Below are 18,666 nucleotides of genomic sequence, written 5' to 3'. Positions count from 1 at the left end.
CACCAGTTCAGTGAATGAAATTGCATTTCAGAAGGTAGAGGTCTCACTATGCAGTCAAAGAGAATAGGCAGAGTGTCCAGTCTCGTTTTCACTGGAGTCAGTGGCAAAATTCCTGCAGACTTCAAAACAAATAAATACAAATAGAAGTGTTTTACTGGTTATCTGGAGGTGTCGTTTTTCAAATGTGGTTCCTGGACTATAATCCGACTTCTAGTGTTTTGTGGAATTAAGGACTTGGAGAAGCAAGCGGTGATAAGAGAGAGGGCTTGTTACAAAGATTTCTCTAATGAAATGGCCTGCCAGAAAGAAAACTGACCCTCTAAGTTAGATCTTACTCACCATTTTCAACTCTGCCTGTTGACTCTTCAATTTACAAGGGGAGAAAAAATATCTATAACATACATACATTTATAGATAACAAGCAAGAGAAAAGAGTATTTCACATCATACTGTCAGTCTTGAGTGAGTTGGTCCCTATGGGCCAGGCCCATATAGTTAGGGCCAGATTTTCAGAAAAGCTGAGCTTCCAGTTAGGCACTGGACTGAAAAGCCAGATTTCCAAAAGATCTCAACATACTGGGTGCACGTTGGTTCCTGAACAATTTTGAAAGTCTGGCCAAAACTGTCACAATGGGAGTGGTTTCAGAATGGACTTTTGAGAATCTGGCTTTTATTTAGGAACCTAAATGGGAACTGAACTCATCAGAAAATCTGGTCCCAGTTGTGGGTGCTGGAAATCTTGGAAATCTGGCCCTGAAATGTTGTGAATGACCACTTACATTAATTGAACTTATGTACATAAATATTACTTTTCTATGTCAAATAAACCATATTGATCAAGGTATGCATCTCATAACTCCTGCATTTGTAACCCATATCAGTTACAGTTTTGTAAACTGTTATACATCACATGGAGTGTAATAGACAATACAGCTAGTATTTAAAACCATTATACAAAGCTCACATAATAATGGGCATGATTAGAATAGAGTTCAATGGAATTTAGATTCAAAGCTGGCAACCTTGACTAAAAAATGGTTTAAAAATAAAGGTTCCATATAGTAGTGATTTTGTAATATACAGAGACACTGTGCTCAATATGGACTTACAAGTTCAACACTGTATTTAATTCCTCATTTAATTTCAGGTGCTGAGCTGGGGGCAGTGAAAACCTGTGAACTGTGTAAGCAGAGCCTGATAGCTGATCTGGATGATTTTGATGTGAATGACTATTACAGAAATCACCAACAGTCTCGGGTAAGAAACTGACTCTTTCCAAATAAAGGCCTGTAATCCTATTTTGGTATTGCTGGCTTGCAGTACTCTGTGTGTGTAATGATCTGCTATCATACACTGAAGCCAGCTAAACTGCAAGGAAGAGATATGCTTCTTTACGCAGATTTAAAGACATGTAAAAAAGCCCGAGTAATAAGAGTCTGAAAATAATAATCGCAGTTCATTTCACAAAACTGCCCAATATCATGAGGCTTTGAGTGAAGGAAGTTTGTAATTACATTTGGAGATGGGGAATAACATTCTTGTTTGCTAGGTAGAGATGACATTGCAGTGTGAAAGCCTGTTGAGGGGAAGACTAGCCAAGGTTAGTTGTCCTCTGCAGCATCTTACAATTTAAAAAACACAGACAAGGAGAAGATTCAGGTGGATTTTTTAATTTCAAGGAATTGAACATCATCCCATTATTAATATTAAAGTGCTGTTTGTGAAACAAGTTGAATAAATTTATTTTAAACAGAAAAATTCAGGAGTAAGACACAGAGATATTGAGAGCTGTAAGAAAACAAACCTAGCATCACAATAAATTTAGTATTTTTTAGCTTTATGCCTGCCAAAGAGTAATCTGCTTAATTTTTCAGAAGATAATTATCCCAAGCATGGAGTTCTAATACTTTACTATAAGATGGTGATGGGAGTCAGCTTGTTCAGAAACAAAATAAATGTTGTTCATAAAGGGAGACAGGAATGACAGGGTAGGTCATGCTGGTGAGGGAGTGGCAAAATATGTGAAAGCAAGCACTACGTCAAATAGCAGAGTCTCTACACTCCGGAATAATCACACTGAACCATAAACAGATTAAAGTGATAAGCACACACACCCTTTCTCAAACTTTAAAATGTTTTACAGAATTATAGGCTCTACCTATGTTGGGTAGTTTGACAATTCAACACATCAAATTTCATATTTAAGGACATACTGCAAAGCTCATCTCTTTTCCTAGGCATTTGAAAATGGGTGGAATTGTAAGGATGAGTAATTGTTGGAGAGATAAGGGGAATTAAGCTGGTGGGAGGTCTTGCTTGCTGGTTGTGATTTATATGTTTGTACTGATGCACTTTTAAGTATTATTTGTGATGTATTTTAGTTATGCCAAAAGCACCTAAAACATATGGATAGATATGCTATTTAGCATTTATAGAAATCTAAATAAATACTGCAGTGTGCCAGAGTCTTTCCCACTGATTTGTAGAAGATAGCCACTTCTACCAGACTGTGTTTTTCAAAATTATTTGCAGTAAACAGTGTATATTTCCCCATCTGCATTGCTCTAGGCCTTATTTAGTTATAAAAAAGTAAATGATTTCCCAGCATGCTTTGACAGAAGTGATACCACCAAGCTATTTTCTAGCTGATTGATTTGCCATTGTGCTGTAAAATGTATAGGAATATAAAGGTTCATTTAGAATGAGATTGTCTGTAGATACCCATTGAAAGTGCAGAGTAGAACATCATGGCTTGGAATATAATTCCGTGTCGGAATGGAACAAAAAACCCAAACAAGCAAAAACACCAGAAGAACCAATGAAGATACAGTTTCCAAAAAAATGATTTGAGGAGATTTTGTAAGTGCTAAGCCATGCAGATGAATGTTGTAGTTTAAGGAAGGTTGTAGTTTCCAGATTAATGAGCATCTCTTAGGTTTATTATAGTGGTAGCACTGACAGAGTATACTGTTGAAAAAGTTTGGCCAAGTGACTTGCTCAAGTTCAGAGAAGCAATTAGCATTGATGAGTACCTGTCTCCTGGTCCTGTGCTTAGGCTATTCCTCTCACGGACTAGTGTACCTGAATGCTTAATTTTTAAGACAATATTCTTAATCAAGAACATGCTGCTTAGATCCAGCACTATTATCAGTAACTTCAAGGGTTCATTTAGTGTTCAGTGTGCCCCATTAAAAAGTTTAATTTATCACTTAAAAAAAAAATCTCTGCTTCAGCAGTGACATGTAATTATCTCTGAGCTGGAAAGATGGCTGCCATTCTGAGCTAGCAATATGAAACAGTGTATTTGGAGGGAAATTGTTATTATTGTTAATTTCAATTATTCTTTTCACCATTGGCAGCTTGATGCACTAAATTACAGAGAATAAAATGTAAACAAAAAAATAGTCAAAAGCCAGGCAAAGTAATTCTTATGTTTTGTTCTGCAGATTGATTAGATTCACAATTAATAACATTCAGCTACAGAGGGGGAATTTGGGGAGGCAGAATTAATTACCTACCCAGAGTACAGCCAAGACAGTGGGTTGTCAGCACTCCTATGATGGCTACAAGTGCTGTGAGATCATTAATGCCCACAAATGGTCAGGACCTCAAATTTCCATCATATCAGAAAGCTGAAACAGCCAAGCAGCATAGCATACTCTACTCCATGGTGTAGCATTGAAAGGGAAGAGTGCCATATGCTGAGTTCTCCACACTTATGGTTTTCCCTGGAGAACTTCCATCTAATTATGGAAAGGCCCACTCCTCATTTGCTTATTAGACCTGATGATCTGATATGTGCCAAAATATACAGCAGTTTAAGATGGCATAGCTTTATCTTTTTGTTAATTATTAGCTGAGATTTGCGATTACTTGTGCCAAGCAGTTAATTTATATTTGTTTTCTTCCTATTTTGTCCTGTATGGATCCCAACTGATTTTCTCCTCTTTACATTTCCTTCCTATGTGATCGCAGGTTACATTCTAGATGAAATTCTATGGTTGGTTTTATGCCAGAGATCAGACTAGATGATCATAATGGTCCCTTCTGACCTTAGCGCCCCCGCCCCGCCCCCCCTGGAATTTACTAATCCACGGGTGAGCCTTAGACAGGACTCTCTTTAGAGTCTTTTACTCCTTTAATTGCCTGCCAAAGGTCAGTGTTGAGTCTCTCATCCACTCTATGTCCTTAGTATGTTGTGTTTTAGGAATGCTGGGAGTCCCTGCTGGCCCTGGAGTCTGACAGACTGGATCAGGAATCTGAGCCAGGTCACTCATATATCAGTGCAGAGACCTTATGCTAGGCTGTTGTATGTGATAGTCACTACTCACAGTAATTAAGAAATTAAATACAAGCCAGGAAGATAATTCAGAGTTAATAAATGAGTTTGGGAGGTAATATAGCCTCTGGCTGAAGTAACTGAGTACTGGTTCTAGTCCTTAAGGTCTTTAGAAACCAGGGTTACAGTAAATAAATTGGCTCTCTTCTGCACACAGGCACAAAGTGAGCTAATGAATTCAGGTCTCTACCTTGTGCTGCTCCTTCACCTTTATGAACAGAGGTTTGCAGAACTCATGCGACTAAACTACAACCAAGCCAGTAGAGACAGGGTAAGAGGAGTGAAAATGATAGTACTTCAAATCACACACCACTAATATCATATACTCATTTTTTACTTACATGGCTCCTTATCCAGCCAGTGATGCCTCCCTAGTTGTCAAGCCCACAGAAGTTCTGCAATCCACTTAGAATCTATAGCAGTCTTTCTTTTTCAAAATCAGCCACATGAAGTTTTATTCACTAACCTAAGCCTTCCACAGAGGTACAAGCTACAATCCTGCCTAATGCTATCCCAGTGCAGGATGGGTATTTCCCCCACTGATTGCCAATTACTTACACATGCTCCATACCCCTTCTGGCAGCTCCACAAGAGACAGCTGTGCAATGGGGGGGTTCTTATGTGTTTCCCTTGGTTACCAGCCACAGTAGAAGAAAAGTTTAAAAAAAAATAAATCTGGGATTAACTATGTGCATGTGGAAATGCAGCCTGAACCATTAAAGAATGAGAATCCCAAAAACCTTGTCAGAGCAGAGTTGTACCCCTGTAATTTGTATTAGTGCATTGTATCCACAGTCTGGCTAATCTGGTTAACATAAACCTATTTACAATGATCTCACACAGAATTCCCTCTAGCTGTTTCAGTACCAGTGCATTCCCAGACTTCCCCACCCAGATCCGTGAAATGGGGTTTGTGGAAGCAGAGCTCCACAGTTAGAGAGCTGCTATACCAAGTTTTTTTAACTGTGGCCTGTATAAATAACGATTCAGTGTGTAAGATAGCAGCTATCTAAAACTGAATAACAGCAGTATTACATTAAAAGATTCTTTACTTTTTTTAAATAAAATAAATCTTGAGTCTGCTGTATTGCACCCTGTAAACAGAAAACTTTTATGCATAACATTACAGTCAGAAGCACTGCAGATACTGCACAAGGTAAGTGCATGAAGAGTTGTAGGAGCCTTATAAAAGCATGCTGGGAGACATGCCAAATGCAGTGGTGCAGCTGCCATACCAGTGCTTTCTACCGGCACTAGCACAGCAATGGTCAAGAGTGACTTGATGCAGGCTACAACAGTGGCAAAGCCATACCTTGAGCAAACGCAATTGCACAAGTACTGGCAACAACTGTGCACCATTAAAAGCACTTTTGAATGTGGACCCAACTGGCCTAATTCTCAGTTAACACATGCCTGCAGCTGAGGCATGGTTAAGGTGGCTCAGGGCTACTCTCGTTTCACTCTGCTTCACATGGCCACATATGGGCCCTGAGAAGAAAAAAAATAGCTGAAGGTCAGGATTTGCAAAAGTGTTTGTGTGATTTAGGAGAACAAGTGTCAGCGACTTTCAGTGGGACTTGTGTTCAAAGTCACATAGGTACATCTGAAAATCCCACTGATAGTGCAGTGCATGCCAACCATGCCTCTGATCCAATCCCTGATCCAACAGGGTCATTTTAAGGCCCTCATATCAGTGCTACACCAGCCAATCATGCCCCCAGTGCAAATGGTATACTCTAGGGGCTCTTTCCACCCAATTTAAGGCTGCTTTTTGGTGCCAAAGTAGTATAAGGGGGTCTTTAAAGTAACTGAGAACCAGGAAGAAGCTGTGTTTCAAGCATATACACAAGACTTCAGGATGGTTCAGAATGCATTCGTTGGTGGCACCTGGTATCATATTTTACAATAAAAAAATGACATGATGCAGCTTGTTGGCATCATGAACATATTTCAGAGCAAGACATATTTCTGTTCTCTTAGAGCACTTCTGATGAGTTGCAAAGCTGCCGCAGAGGCTTTCATTCAATTGGCAGGAAAAGTCCATCTGGAGCTGAAACTGCTCTGTACCTTGTGGAGCTCTTTGGAATGACATTTTTATTTTTAAATTCACAGAGCACTGCTTCATTGGAGTGTTATAAATATAGTTGAGCTGGTCTGAAAAGGTCACATATATTGATCCAGTGGCTTTGGTGCTTGTAGCTAATCTGCGGTCTCTCCTTGATTCCGATGGGAACTGAGGCTTTCAATCCTGACTGTCTGGAAGCTGGAAAGGATTTTAATTAGAACATGACCTATGGAATATTGGATTCTCTTGATTCACTTTGTACTCATGTGACAGGGTCGAGCCAGATGGCTATAGGAGAGTAATTTTTTTTTTTGCGATTTTTTTTTATTTGCATAACACACTTACAAAACAAAACAACAGCATATGCAATGTGTAACACAGCAACCAATCACAGTTGTTTTCTCATTAGCTTCAGGGGAGGGAAGTGTTCAAGCTTGCCTGGGCCCGGAGCGGGGGGCTTCCTCGACTCTTGTGGTCTTCCACCCTTCCGAGTTACCTGGTGGTCCAGAGTGAGGGGGCTTCATCGACTCTCAAGGTCTGCCACCCCCTCGAGTTACCTGGCGCCACGTCCGAGTGTCACCAACAATTCCATCCTCTGAAAGCACCCAACAAAAGGGGCAGGCTACGGGGTAGACAACCCGGTGGGGGCACGTGCACTCACATGTGAAAGGACCCCTCTAAGGTGGTGGTGTCCGCAGCAGCAATGGCTGGGGCTGGGGTCCCTTACTCTCTCCCCCAATTAAAGGGTCAAAACAAAGGGAGCCGGACGGGGACACCGAGCGGAGAGCCTCGGACAGCGCCCACCACTCCTCAAAAGCATCAAGGGAGTCGATGGACACCGCCCAGAGGAACTCCACCCGGATACATGAACGAACCGAGGATCGGAAAACGGCCCCACAGTCACAGGAAACTCCATCGGCCAACCTCCTCTCTCTGGTTTTATAGATGACCATTTTAGCCAGGGCCAGGAGGAGGTTAACTAGGAAATCCCACGACTTTGTGAGGCCACGGATGGGGAGTGCATAAATAAAAAGGTGAGGGGAAAAATGCAACCAAAAACGTAATAAAAGATTTGTGAGGAGCCGGAACAGGGGCTGCAGCCTGGTGCACTCCAAATATGCGTGCGCCAGTGTTTCTCTCAAACCGCAAAAGGGACAAGTATCTGGGATGGAGTTGAACCGCGCCAAGTATGTGCCTGTGCTCACAACTCCGTGAAGGAGCCGCCAACTGATGTCCCCAACGAGCCTCGGAACCAAGGTGGAATATAGGCTGGACCACTGGGGCTGCTCACCCTCCAAAGGCGGCAGAAGGTCTCGCCACTTTGTGTCGGGGTGGGACACTAGGGTGAGGGCGTGAAGGGTGTGGAGCACGAGCGTGTATAGATGTTTCCTTGGCGTGGTTTGGAAGCATACCAGCTGCAGTTCATGCAGCCGGCTCGCCGTAAAGGGGTGAGGGAGTCGATTGGGTGTACGGGGTAGGGGTCCAATTAAAAGGTCCGGCGGGCCTGGGGTAGAGGGTGGGTGGGGCGGGCATGCCCTCGAGCAGGACCCGATCGAGGTAAGTTCTAGCAGCGGGCGGCAAAGCGGCCTTCACCTCCTGAAGTACGCACCGGGGGGTACGAGGTCTGGAGAGCCCTATGCGCCGAGCAAGCATCAGGGGATCCAGCCAGTCTCCCCAGTCATAGTCCAGGAGGTCTCCGACTCTCATGACTTCTGCCATGATCAAACTCCGGCGCACCGAGCGGGACTCCGCCACCTGCACACGGAGCTGGGGGTTGTGTAGCAGGGGCTCCGCGAGGAGATCTGCCCCCTCGGTGGCCGCCATGGACCTGGTCGTTAAAAACCGTTTCCAAGTCCGGAGGAGGTCCTGGTAGAAGACCGGCAGCCCGGAGAGGTCTCGCGGAAGACCTCCTGGACAGAGATAAAAGAGCTGCCGGTCATATCGGAGCCCTCAGATGCGGCGCAGGATGGCGCGCGCCAGTATGCTCCACGCTGAACTGCCTGCACTATAAAGGAGCCTCTGTAGGGCCTGGAGGCAGAAGACGCAGACCTGAGTGTGCAGACACTTCAGGCCCTGTCCTTCTTTCTTCAGGGGTAGATGAAGAACCTCTGCAGGGGCCCAGTGCATTCCTGACCAAAAGAACCCCAGAATCGATGTCCGGAGGTTGGTCAGGAAACCCAGGGCCGGGACCAGGGTGTTGAGCCGGTACCAGAGCTTGGACAGGACTAGTTGATTAAGCACCAGCGCTCTCCCACGAAGGGAGAGACATCGGAGTAGTCCCGTCCATTTCCGGAGCTGCTCTATCACCCCGCCCTCTAAATTTTCCCAGTTCTCCGGCAGAGAGGGATGCGTGGCAGAAAGGTAAACGCCGAGGTAGAGCAGTGGACCCGTGCTCCACCGGACGGTCTGAAGCACGGGTGGGAGGGAGCTCGCCTGCCACCAGTCTCCTACCACCAAGCCAGAGCTCTTGACCCAGTTGACCCGGGCAGAGGAGGCTGCCGAATAGATGGCCTGGCAAGCCTCCACCCGCGCCAAGTTGCCCGAGTCCTGGACCACAAGGAGCACGTCATCAACGTACGCCAACAGGACCAGCCGCAGCTCCGGCTCCTGCAGCACCAACCCTGTCAACCTCCTGCGGAGGAGGCAGAGGAAGGGCTCGATCGCCAGAGCGTACAACTGGCCCAAGAGGGAGCACCCCTGCCATACTTCTCGCCCGAAGCTGACCGGTTCAGTCAGGGTTCTGTTGAGCTTAACCAGACACTCTGCGGAGGCATACAGCACCCGGAGAAAATGCACAAACTGGGGTCCAAAGTCAAATGCTCGCAGAGTGTTCAGGAGGTACCCGTGGTCCACCCTATTGAACGCCTTCTCCTGATCTAGGGACAGGAGGGCGAACGACAGACTGTCTCTACGCCCGAGTTCCAAAAGATCCCGAACCAGAAATAGGTTATCAAAGATACTGCAGTCCGGGACGGTGTAGGTCTGGTCTGGGTGGATCACGTCCGCCAGCACAGACCCTAGCCACAGCAAGATTGCTTTCGCTACAATTTTGTAGTCTGTGCTGAGGAGCGAGACGGGACGCCAATTTCGTAAATCGCGAAGGTCCCCCTTCTTCGGCAGTAAGGCGAGCACAGCTCGCCTGCACGAAAGAGGGAGGACTCCACTCTGCAGAGACTCAGCCCAGACGGTGACTAGGTCTGGGCCGAGGACGTCCCAAAACACGCGATAGAACTCCACGGTCAGCCCATCCATACCTGGAGACCTATTAGTGGGCATACTACGGAGGGCTTCTGAGAACTCGGCCAGAGTGAGAGGCAACTCTAGCCGGTCTCGGTCGCTCGCGCTGACCGTAGGGAGCTCCTCCCAAAGCACTCTGCAAGCGCCAGGGTCGGTCGGATCTGGGGAGAAAAGACTTGCGTAGAAGACTCGGGCCCTCCCACACAGCTCCACCGGTTCCGTGAGGGGGGTGCCGTCTTCTGCCAGGAGGCAGGTGACATGTTTCTTGGCCCCCCTTGTTTTCTCCAGGGCATAGAAGAAGCGGGAGCTGCAATCCATCTCCCGAAGGAGGCGGATGCGGGATCGAACAAAGGCACCCCGGGCCTGATGGTCCTCGAGGGCCCGGAGCTCCTTCCGCTTCTCCCGGCACGCTCCACAGAGGAGCGGGTCCTTGGGGCTGGCAGCCAGACGCCTCTCCAGCTCTAAGACCTCCCCTTCCAACTGCTCTATTGTCGCATTTCTCCGTCGGCTGGTGCCCCGGGTGTAGTCGCAGCAGAAAAGCCTGGCGCGCACCTTCCCCGGGTCCTACTACACAGCTCCACCGGTTCCGTGAGGGGGGTGCCGTCTTCTGCCAGGAGGCAGGTGACATGTTTCTTGGCCCCCCTTGTTTTCTCCAGGGCATAGAAGAAGCGGGAGCTGCAATCCATCTCCCGAAGGAGGCGGATGCGGGATCGAACAAAGGCACCCCGGGCCTGATGGTCCTCGAGGGCCCGGAGCTCCTTCCGCTTCTCCCGGCACGCTCCGCAGAGGAGCGGGTCCTTGGGGCTGGCAGCCAGACGCCTCTCCAGCTCTAAGACCTCCCCTTCCAACTGCTCTATTGTCGCATTTCTCCGTCGGCTGGTGCCCCGGGTGTAGTCGCAGCAGAAAAGCCTGGCGCGCACCTTCCCCGGGTCCTACCATCGCTGCGCCGAGGGAAAGGCATGCCGCTGCCCTCGCCAGGCCAGCCAGAATTCCCGGAAGGACGTCACGAAGCCCTCATCCTCCAACAGGCTGTTGTTAAAATGCCAGTAGGACGGCCCTGGCCTCTCCGCACAGAGGGAGGCTGTCACGGTGGCTAGATGATGGTCAGAAAATGGGGCCGGCCGAGTGCTGGAGGAGTGCGCTCGTGAGAGATGGAAGCATGATAAATAAATGCGGTCCAACCGGGAGTGGCTTGATCGATGGGCTTCCACCCGGACAAAGGTGAACGTGGAAGTGTCATCCGGGTGGTGGTCACGCCAGATGTCCACTAGGGAGTGATGTTCAACTATCTCCCGGAGGGTGTCCGCGGCGGCCGGGCTCTGCTAGGTCCCCGAGCGGTCCTGTTCCTCGAGGGTGGTATTAAAGTCCCCTCCCAGGACCAGGCACTCGTGAGAATCTAAGGTGCCGAGGAAGGCGGACGCCCGCTGGTAGAATTGCAGCCGCTCCGGGCCCGATGTCGGGGCATAGACGTTAACGAGGTTAACCACGAGCCCCTCCATACGGACCTGGAGATGCAGCAGGTGACCCGGCACGGCCTCGGCAACCCCTAGCACCTCGGGCCATAGGTCGGGGGAGAACAGGCTGTTGAACCATGGCATGGCTAAAGTAGACCCTGTCCCCCCACTCCAGCTGTCAACTGTCTTTGGCAGTCGGGTCCGTATGGGTCTCCTGCAGGAAAACCAGAGTACCCTCCCTCCCGAAGGAAGGAGAGCACCTGGGACTTGTGGAGAGCCATCCTACAACCCCGGGTGTTCAACGTTGCGATGGTGAGAGGTGTCATGGGGAGGGTCGGGGGGGTCCTCACTGGCAGGGACGCTCGCGTCTCCCAGCAGGCCGCGCAGCAGTCCGTGACCCATCCCGTAGGTGAGTAATTGTTCACGGAAGACACGGACCCACCAGTAGGCTGCGGCATCCTGCTTCCCCGTCCCTTTACCTTCCCCCATGAGGGCCCTTGTGGCCCGGAGGATTTGAGAACAGTCCCCCCAACGCTGGAGAGCAAGCTGTACCTTGTTGCGGGAGCCACGGACATCCTCTAAAGACTTCCGCAGCTCTCCTCGCAGCTTATGGGGGGGTGGGGTTATGGTTTCCCAGTTGTTCCCCGGCGGGGCCCTTGGTGCAGCCCTGTGGTCCACTAAAACGGACAAGCAGGGTGCGGACCCCCGACGGGGTGCCTGATGGGCTGGAGCTTCTAGGCCCGCCTCAAGCTCTGGGGCGATAGGGGACGGTGGAGGGAAAATAGCAGCTCCTAATGGGTCGGGGCAGGAGAACACAAAGGCTGCTCCCTGGGGGTCATCAATTGGGAAAAGGAAGGAGACAGCCCCAGGGGCGCCAATGACATTGCAGAAGGTAAATTGGATAGGGGTAGGGGCAAGGGCAGAGGTGAGGTTCTGGGTTTCGGGAGGCAAGCAGCTAGATGGTGGCGCCTCCCGATCAGGCTCAAGGGTTAAGGGGGTGGGGAGGGAGCTCTCAATGACACTGGGCGCGTGCTCTGTGGTGGATTTAGCGGCCACAGCATCAGGAGGTGGATTACCTTCTGTAGGGCCCCCGCCCGGGAAGGAAGTCGATTGCTCCGCACCAACTGGGGGTGCCCCTGGTGACTCGTGCCCCGGCCGCGTGGCACCGGCTCTCACCTGAGCAGGCTCGGTGGTCGTCAGCGGGGTGCCATCAGCGGCTGGGTCGGTGGAGGAGTCCAGGGACTCCTCGGAGGTGGGAGTGGGAGCAGCAGTTAAGGGGAGGGAGCATGGGGAAAAGAGGGGTGGAGTGAGGTCACCCAGATCGAGATTTGCTGACAAAAGGTCGTCCTCCCCCTGGGCGACCGGGGTCAGATCTAAGGCCTCAATCTCCTTGAACATGGAGGAGAGGACACTTTCCGCCGCCCTGGGGTTCTCCCCGCCGGCACCCGCCACGACGGTTGCCTCGGGTAGCATCAGGACAGAAGGGGCTTCCTCAAGGGTCTTGGAGAGGAGGATCGCCCATGGAGGGGAGTCCCTACCCTCTGGTGCTGCCACGTCTTTCCTGGCTGACACCGGTGGATGGGACGCACTCGTGGGCAAAGCATTGGTGACCCCCTTCCTGATCTTTCGGGGGGCCTCCACCTCGGGTAGATGAGGTGGAGTTCGAGCCTTCCCCTTGCCTCGCTTCCCCTGGACTAGGGCCCAGCCCTCCATGGCATCATCTGGGGGCTGGTTAGCAGGGGTCGTGTCAGGGGTAAAGGCGATGGCTCAGGGACTTGGGGGGGAACGGTGGGGCGGCATAAGGGAGGGAGGATTCTCCCTGGGGCAGGCTCTCTCCTGTGCCTCGTGGTATCTCTGCCACACCGTTCTCCATAGGCCCCGCTAGATTGTCAGCAGTGAGGGTGGGGCTCTCCCGCTCGTCTGGGCGTTGTAGGGGAGGTGCCCCTTGGGCCTGAGCGGGAGTAGCGGTGGTCCGAAGAGGAGGGGGGCGGGTTCGGGTACTGGGCGGCCAGGGGCATTGGCAATGACGGGGCCGATGTCCTGTCGGGTCTTGGGGATCCCAGGTGCCCCTCCTTGCCGGGCTAAGGGGCAGTCTCTCCGGACATGCCCCGACGCCCGGCAGAGGTAGCACCGGGCTTCCCCTGTGGAAAAGTACACCCGGTAACGGGCCCCCTGGTGGGGGACTAGGAAGGACCCTTCGAGCGCCACTCCATCACGCGCTGCGGATGGCAGTAAAAGTTGCACTTGATGGCGGAAGGAAAAAATGTGACGGAGGGTGGGGTCCTTGCAGCCCAATGGGAGAGGGCTGATAACAGAAACAGGTTTCCCCAGGGTGGAAAGGGTGGGTAGCAGGGCAGCATTGGGGAGAAAAGGAGGGACAGAGGTCAGGACTAGGCGGACACCCAGGTCCCCTAGTGGCTCTAGGGGGACAAACACCCCCCCCCCCACAGCCAGGCCCCTCTCCACCGCTTCCTAGGCGGCAGCCTCCGATGCTAAGAAGAAAATGACCTTCCCATACATTTTGGAGGCCGCCACAATGGCCGAGGGCCCCACCACCCTCACCAACGCCCGCACTTAGGTCTCCACGTGGGGCAAGGCAGGCACCAGGAGGCATCGGATACCGTGCTTCCTTGTCATGGTGGGAAAGGGGCCCCAGCTGCTATTGATGGTGGCGGAGGCGGTGGACGGGAGAGATGACGAGGCAGCAGGCGGGGGGGCTGCCGCCGCCTGGGCATATGTCCTTGGGGCTGAGGGAGGGACATCCGAAGAGCCGGTGGAAGGGGCAGCGGGGGAGGACGCCGTGGTCGGTGGCGGGGCGCAGCAGTGCGGGTGGCCCCTGCCATGGAGGGCCCGGTGGTTTTAGTGGGGCCCTTCCCCTTCTTCTTGTCCTGGCCTTTCCCACCGGCTGGGGGGCCTTCCCTAGAGTCTGGGGAGGCGATGGGCATGGCAGTGCCCCGGTGCCCTCCATTGCCGATGGACCCAGCGGGGGCGGTGGCAGGTGATTAACAGGAGTTGGGGTCAGGTAGAAAGGGACAAGCTGTGGGGTGGACAATTCCGGGGTGGGCGGGGTGGGCACATGAACCACTGTACGCTTGTCCAGAGAATCCTGTTTGGTTGGCTGGTGCTTCTGGCCCACGCGGTGGAATCAGGGCGAGCAGCTGAGTCCAGAGGCAGATGTTAAAGAACCAGCAAACACGGTGGAGGGGCCAGTGGTGAAGATCGTAGGGTGGGGGTTGGGAGGACACAGATGGATCGGGGGGCAGCTCCGTGCCACACCCCCTGTGTCCCTACAAACACAGTTAAGACACAGTCAAGGCCTCCCCCCACATGAGAGCACAGTTTGAAAGTTACTCAGTCTTAAGCCCCCTCCACGGCGATTTGTAGATTCCCCGGGCGGTGTTCCTCCGGTGGACGGCTTTTTCTCTGTCTGTTCCGGGCTTTCTTTTTTGCATTCCAGAAATGCCGGAGCAAGTGATAAGAATCCTCTCGACCGGAGATGGGTCCGCAGACAAACAGCAAGTGGCTGGGTCTGGGGGCTGGGTCCTTCCACTTCCCCCTCTGGGGAAGTGGGCCGGCAGGCCCCCCCTCTCGGGGGGGGGTTTCAGCTGGAGCGGCAGCAGCGTCCGAGGGTGGGTGGGGAGGGGGGCTAACAGCCGGCCGGCAGCTGGCCAGCACTCTAGCAACAGCAGAGAAAGAAAAACAAAACAACAAAAAGAAAAGAAAGGGGGGAGAGCATCTGGCCCGGTCGGGGGGGGGGGGGGGAGCCAAAAGCAGGGGCAAAAAGCAAGGAAAGCCCAGGCCAGAGGGCAGCAGCAGGAGAGCAGGCTAAGTAGGTCCCTTTTCCCTGGGTAAGATAACAGGGAAGGTTTCAGAACAATCAGGAACCTTCTGGAGACAATTAAGACAGGCTGATTAGAACACCTGCAGCCAATCAAGAAGCTGCTAGAATCAATTAAGGCAGGCTAATCAGGGCACCTGGGTTTTAAAAAGGAGCTCACTTCAGTTTGTGGTGTGCATGTGAGGAGCTGGGAGCAAGAGGTACTAGGAGCTGAGAGTGAGAACGCGGACTGTTGGAGGACTGAGGTGTACAAGCATTATCAGACACCAGGAGGAAGGTCCTATGGTGAGGATAAAGAAGGTTTTGGGAGGAGGCCATGGGGAAGTAGCCCAGGGAGTTGTAGCTGTCGCACAGCTGTGCCAGGAGGCACTCTAGACAGCCGCATTCCACAGGGCCCTGGGCTGGAACCCGGAGTAGAAGGCGGGCCCGGGTTCCCCCCAAATCCTGGTCAGACACAGGAGGAGTCAACCTGGACTGTGGGTTCAGAAAAACGGGCAAGCTGAGAGCTGCCTGAAGCTCCAAGGCAAGCAAATCCACCAATAAGCGCAAGACCCACCAAGGTAGAGCAGAAACTTTGTCACACTCACTATGTTTTGAAAAGCTGACTATAAAATAATTGTTTTATTGCTTTTAGTACAACAGTTCTCATTACATCATTATTATCCTGGTGTGTTTATCTTTACAATTAGTAGTTTTTCAGCCTCTTTATACATCTTAAGTTTCCAAGGCCCATATCATACAATTAATTAAGGCTGAGTATTTGTCATAGAAAAAATTGGAAAACTCACAACTTTGTCATGGCAAAAAATGAAAAAATCACAATTTTAGCTGGAACAAACAAGTCAAACCATACCTATTTTTAAATATAATGCATTTTTAAAATTTTAAAAAGCTTATGAATTGGGGCAAAGAGGGGCCCAACATTTTCAAAAGTAGCCTCTGATTTTGGGTACTGATTTTTTGATAGCTCATTTTGAAACACCTTATTTTGATTTTCAGAGATGTTGAACACCCACAGACGCAGCTGAAGTCAATAGTAACTCAGCACATCTGAAAGTCAGGCACAGGTGTCTCATGTTGATCACTGAAAAACAGAGGCACCCCAAATCACAGGCCACATTTGAAAACTTGAGCCTATGTGACAGGTGTAAGATCACCTACATAGCGTGCTAGTGAGAGAGGTAGGAATAGAACCCTAGTGTCAGTAAGATCCCTGTTCTTAACACTCGGCAAACTTGTCTGACGTGGGACAAATACTGCAAAACGAGGGACAAAAAAACTACAACAGGAAGCTTAAAAATAATTGTTTCTTTAACATAAATTATATTTTTTGTAACTGTGTGATTCAGTATTTTAGGTTACACCTCACAGCATTTTCAGTGTAAAACAATACAACATTGCTGTAGCGAGAAGTCACAGATAGTCTTGTTATCAAAGACTGTTATAAAACAGGATATCAGCAACAGGCAAACATGAGGAACCTTTAACAAACACTTCAAACAGAAAACCGAACTAAGATTTAGATCCAGGGCTTTTGTTCAATGAAGCTCTTTGATATTAGTCATTGGCTAATAATGAGTATATTGTAATACAGCGAGTCATCTAGGTTCACTTCAAAAATATGTGCCTTCTCAGACATGATTCAGCACTTCTTATGTAAATACATTACAGCAATAAAAGAGAGAACAGCCAACAAGGGTAGCCAGGAGGTAAATTTGAGACTATAAATGAGAGACAGTTGAGAAATACTCTACGTCCCTGTTTTGACCACTTTCTAACTGCACACTCCTGCCATTGGGCTGCCCTTGTTGATTAACCTTCCCTTCCACAGAGCTACACATTACAGCTATTGGGTGGGGCATAGCCAGTGAAGAATATGTATCTCTGGCAGGGGGAGAGAGATTTTTTTTGTGCTTCTACAGAAATTGTCGTCCCCTGTCCCCCCTGACAGAGTCACTCCCAATGAACTCTCTCTCTCTTCAACACTTAGCCAGAAAGTTGGCCGTAGCAATCGTTCGCCATTTGGTCTGTTCCTGCGCAACCTCGAAGGCTTCAGAGCCTGAGAGTCCAACATCAGAACAGACTTGATGAACCCATGTAATAGGGGGTCTGCCTCTGGGTCACTTCCACCCCTTGGTTGGTGGAATTTTATCCCGGATGTTACAAGCCACCTGGAGAATGGTGTTCGCTGGAATTTCTTGTGGTATCCTTGTGACATGCGCAAAAAGCATAAGGCGCTGCCTCCGGACAATGGCCCCAGTAGTCTGTAGACCCGTACGACCATAAACATCTGCATTACAGATGACGTTTATGCCCAGTATAGGACATTGACATTTTATGTAGAAAGCTTCCAGCTTTGTCCAGTCCGCATGGCGTAGTGTCCATGTTTCGCAGCTGTACAAAAGTCTGGGAAGGATACAGCTCGAATAAATCCTGAACTTGGTGGTCATACTAAGATGATGCTGATTCTATATCCATTGTAAACGGCCCATGGCAGATGCTGCGATGCCAATCTGATGGAGAACCTCTGTGTGAGAGCTGGAGGAGCTGGTAAGTATAGAACTTCTATAGCAAAACCTGGAAACTGATTTGACGGTTTCATTGTTCAAAGAGATTGGGAGTCGCAGGTGGACCTGGTCCTAGATTTTGCAGTTTTGTCTTTGTCCATGAAACGTGGAGACCAATCTTAGCTGACTCCTCCTCCATATGCTAGAGTGCCTCACAAAACCTGTCTGGGCTCTGTACTAAAAGAACATAATCATCAACGTAGTCACAGTTTGTGAGTGAGAGATCGCTGATCTCAATGCCTATGGACCCGATAGAATACTGCATTATGAAATCCATTGCCTGACAAAAGAGTTCAGGGGCCAGAACGCAACCCTGCCTACCACCAGATACTGATTTAAAATGCACTGACATCCAGTTCCCCAGACAAACACAGTCAGTGGTTCCATTATGAAGCTCTCTAATCAAGTCCAGGAGAGTGGTAGGGACACCTACACCCTTTAAGCTCTTCCATAATGCAACCCGGTTGACTGAATCAAATGCAGCCTTAAGATAAACATACAGTATGTGCAGGGGCTTCCTGAACTTGCGATGTGTCTCTGACAACAAGCGAAGGGCCAAAATGGCATCAAATGTGGACCTGTTCCTCGTAAAACCTGACTGTTGGGGATGATGCTTCTGATGTAGCAAAGGCTCCAGGCGTGCCAGCAAAATACGCACAAACACCTTTCCAGGAATGGAGAGCAAGGTGATCGGCCTGAGCAAGGTGGGCAGTGGATAGGGGAGGTTGGGAGAGGCAGTGCATCCCCAAATAGCCAGGCATAGCCCCGCCCACACTCTGCCCCCAAGGCCCTGCTTCAGCAGTGGTTCTGGGCTCCAGGGGGCTGAGGTCACACCGCCCGCCTTCCTGGAGCTGGGAAACCTGTGGCGCCGCCATGCGCTCTTCCTCCCGGCGCTCTGGGGCTGGGGGAGGGAGGGCCTGCAGACACTAGCCAGCCTGGGCAGGGGCTGGCATCCGCAATAGTAGGTAGGGGCTCTGGGTTCCGGGACACATGGAAGGGGTGTGGCCTCAGGTGGAAGGGGCGGAGCTGGGGGCTAGCCTCTGCTAGCCAGCAGTTCACGCACCGCCCATTGCCTGTAGTTCTTACATTCACTGCATGGTCCCTTGCCCTTATAGAGTGAGATCACAATACCATCCTTCCAGGAAGTTGGCAGGGTTCCAGGTCTC

The 18,666-nt window shown here is 50.3% G+C and overlaps 1 protein-coding gene and 1 long non-coding RNA gene across 4 annotated transcripts in view; one reads left to right on the top strand and one right to left on the bottom strand.

The window, feature by feature from the left end:
• Nucleotides 1-4,872, bottom strand: part of LOC122463921 — a 31,961-nt gene extending 27,089 nt beyond the window's left edge. The window contains exon 1 of one of the 2 annotated variants that reach the window (XR_006287680.1): nucleotides 4,681-4,872. This is a non-coding gene — a long non-coding RNA (uncharacterized LOC122463921). The remainder of the gene's footprint in view (nucleotides 1-4,680) is intronic. The other variant, XR_006287681.1, reaches the window with a different exon arrangement.
• MARCHF10 (membrane associated ring-CH-type finger 10) overlaps nucleotides 1-18,666 on the top strand; it is a 101,181-nt gene that overhangs the window by 72,244 nt on the left and 10,271 nt on the right. The window contains exons 8-9 of one of the 2 annotated variants that reach the window (XM_043536882.1): nucleotides 1,148-1,257; nucleotides 4,497-4,610. In XM_043536882.1, the coding sequence (XP_043392817.1) occupies nucleotides 1,148-1,257; nucleotides 4,497-4,610 (224 nt within the window). The remainder of the gene's footprint in view (nucleotides 1-1,147; nucleotides 1,258-4,496; nucleotides 4,611-18,666) is intronic. The other variant, XM_043536884.1, reaches the window with a different exon arrangement.

Source organism: Chelonia mydas, chromosome 27 (assembly GCF_015237465.2).
Source record: "Chelonia mydas isolate rCheMyd1 chromosome 27, rCheMyd1.pri.v2, whole genome shotgun sequence".
NCBI lineage: Eukaryota > Metazoa > Chordata > Testudines > Cheloniidae > Chelonia > Chelonia mydas.
The sequence above is the reverse complement of the archived record's forward strand: the minus strand, read 5'-3'. Positions and strand labels throughout refer to the sequence as shown.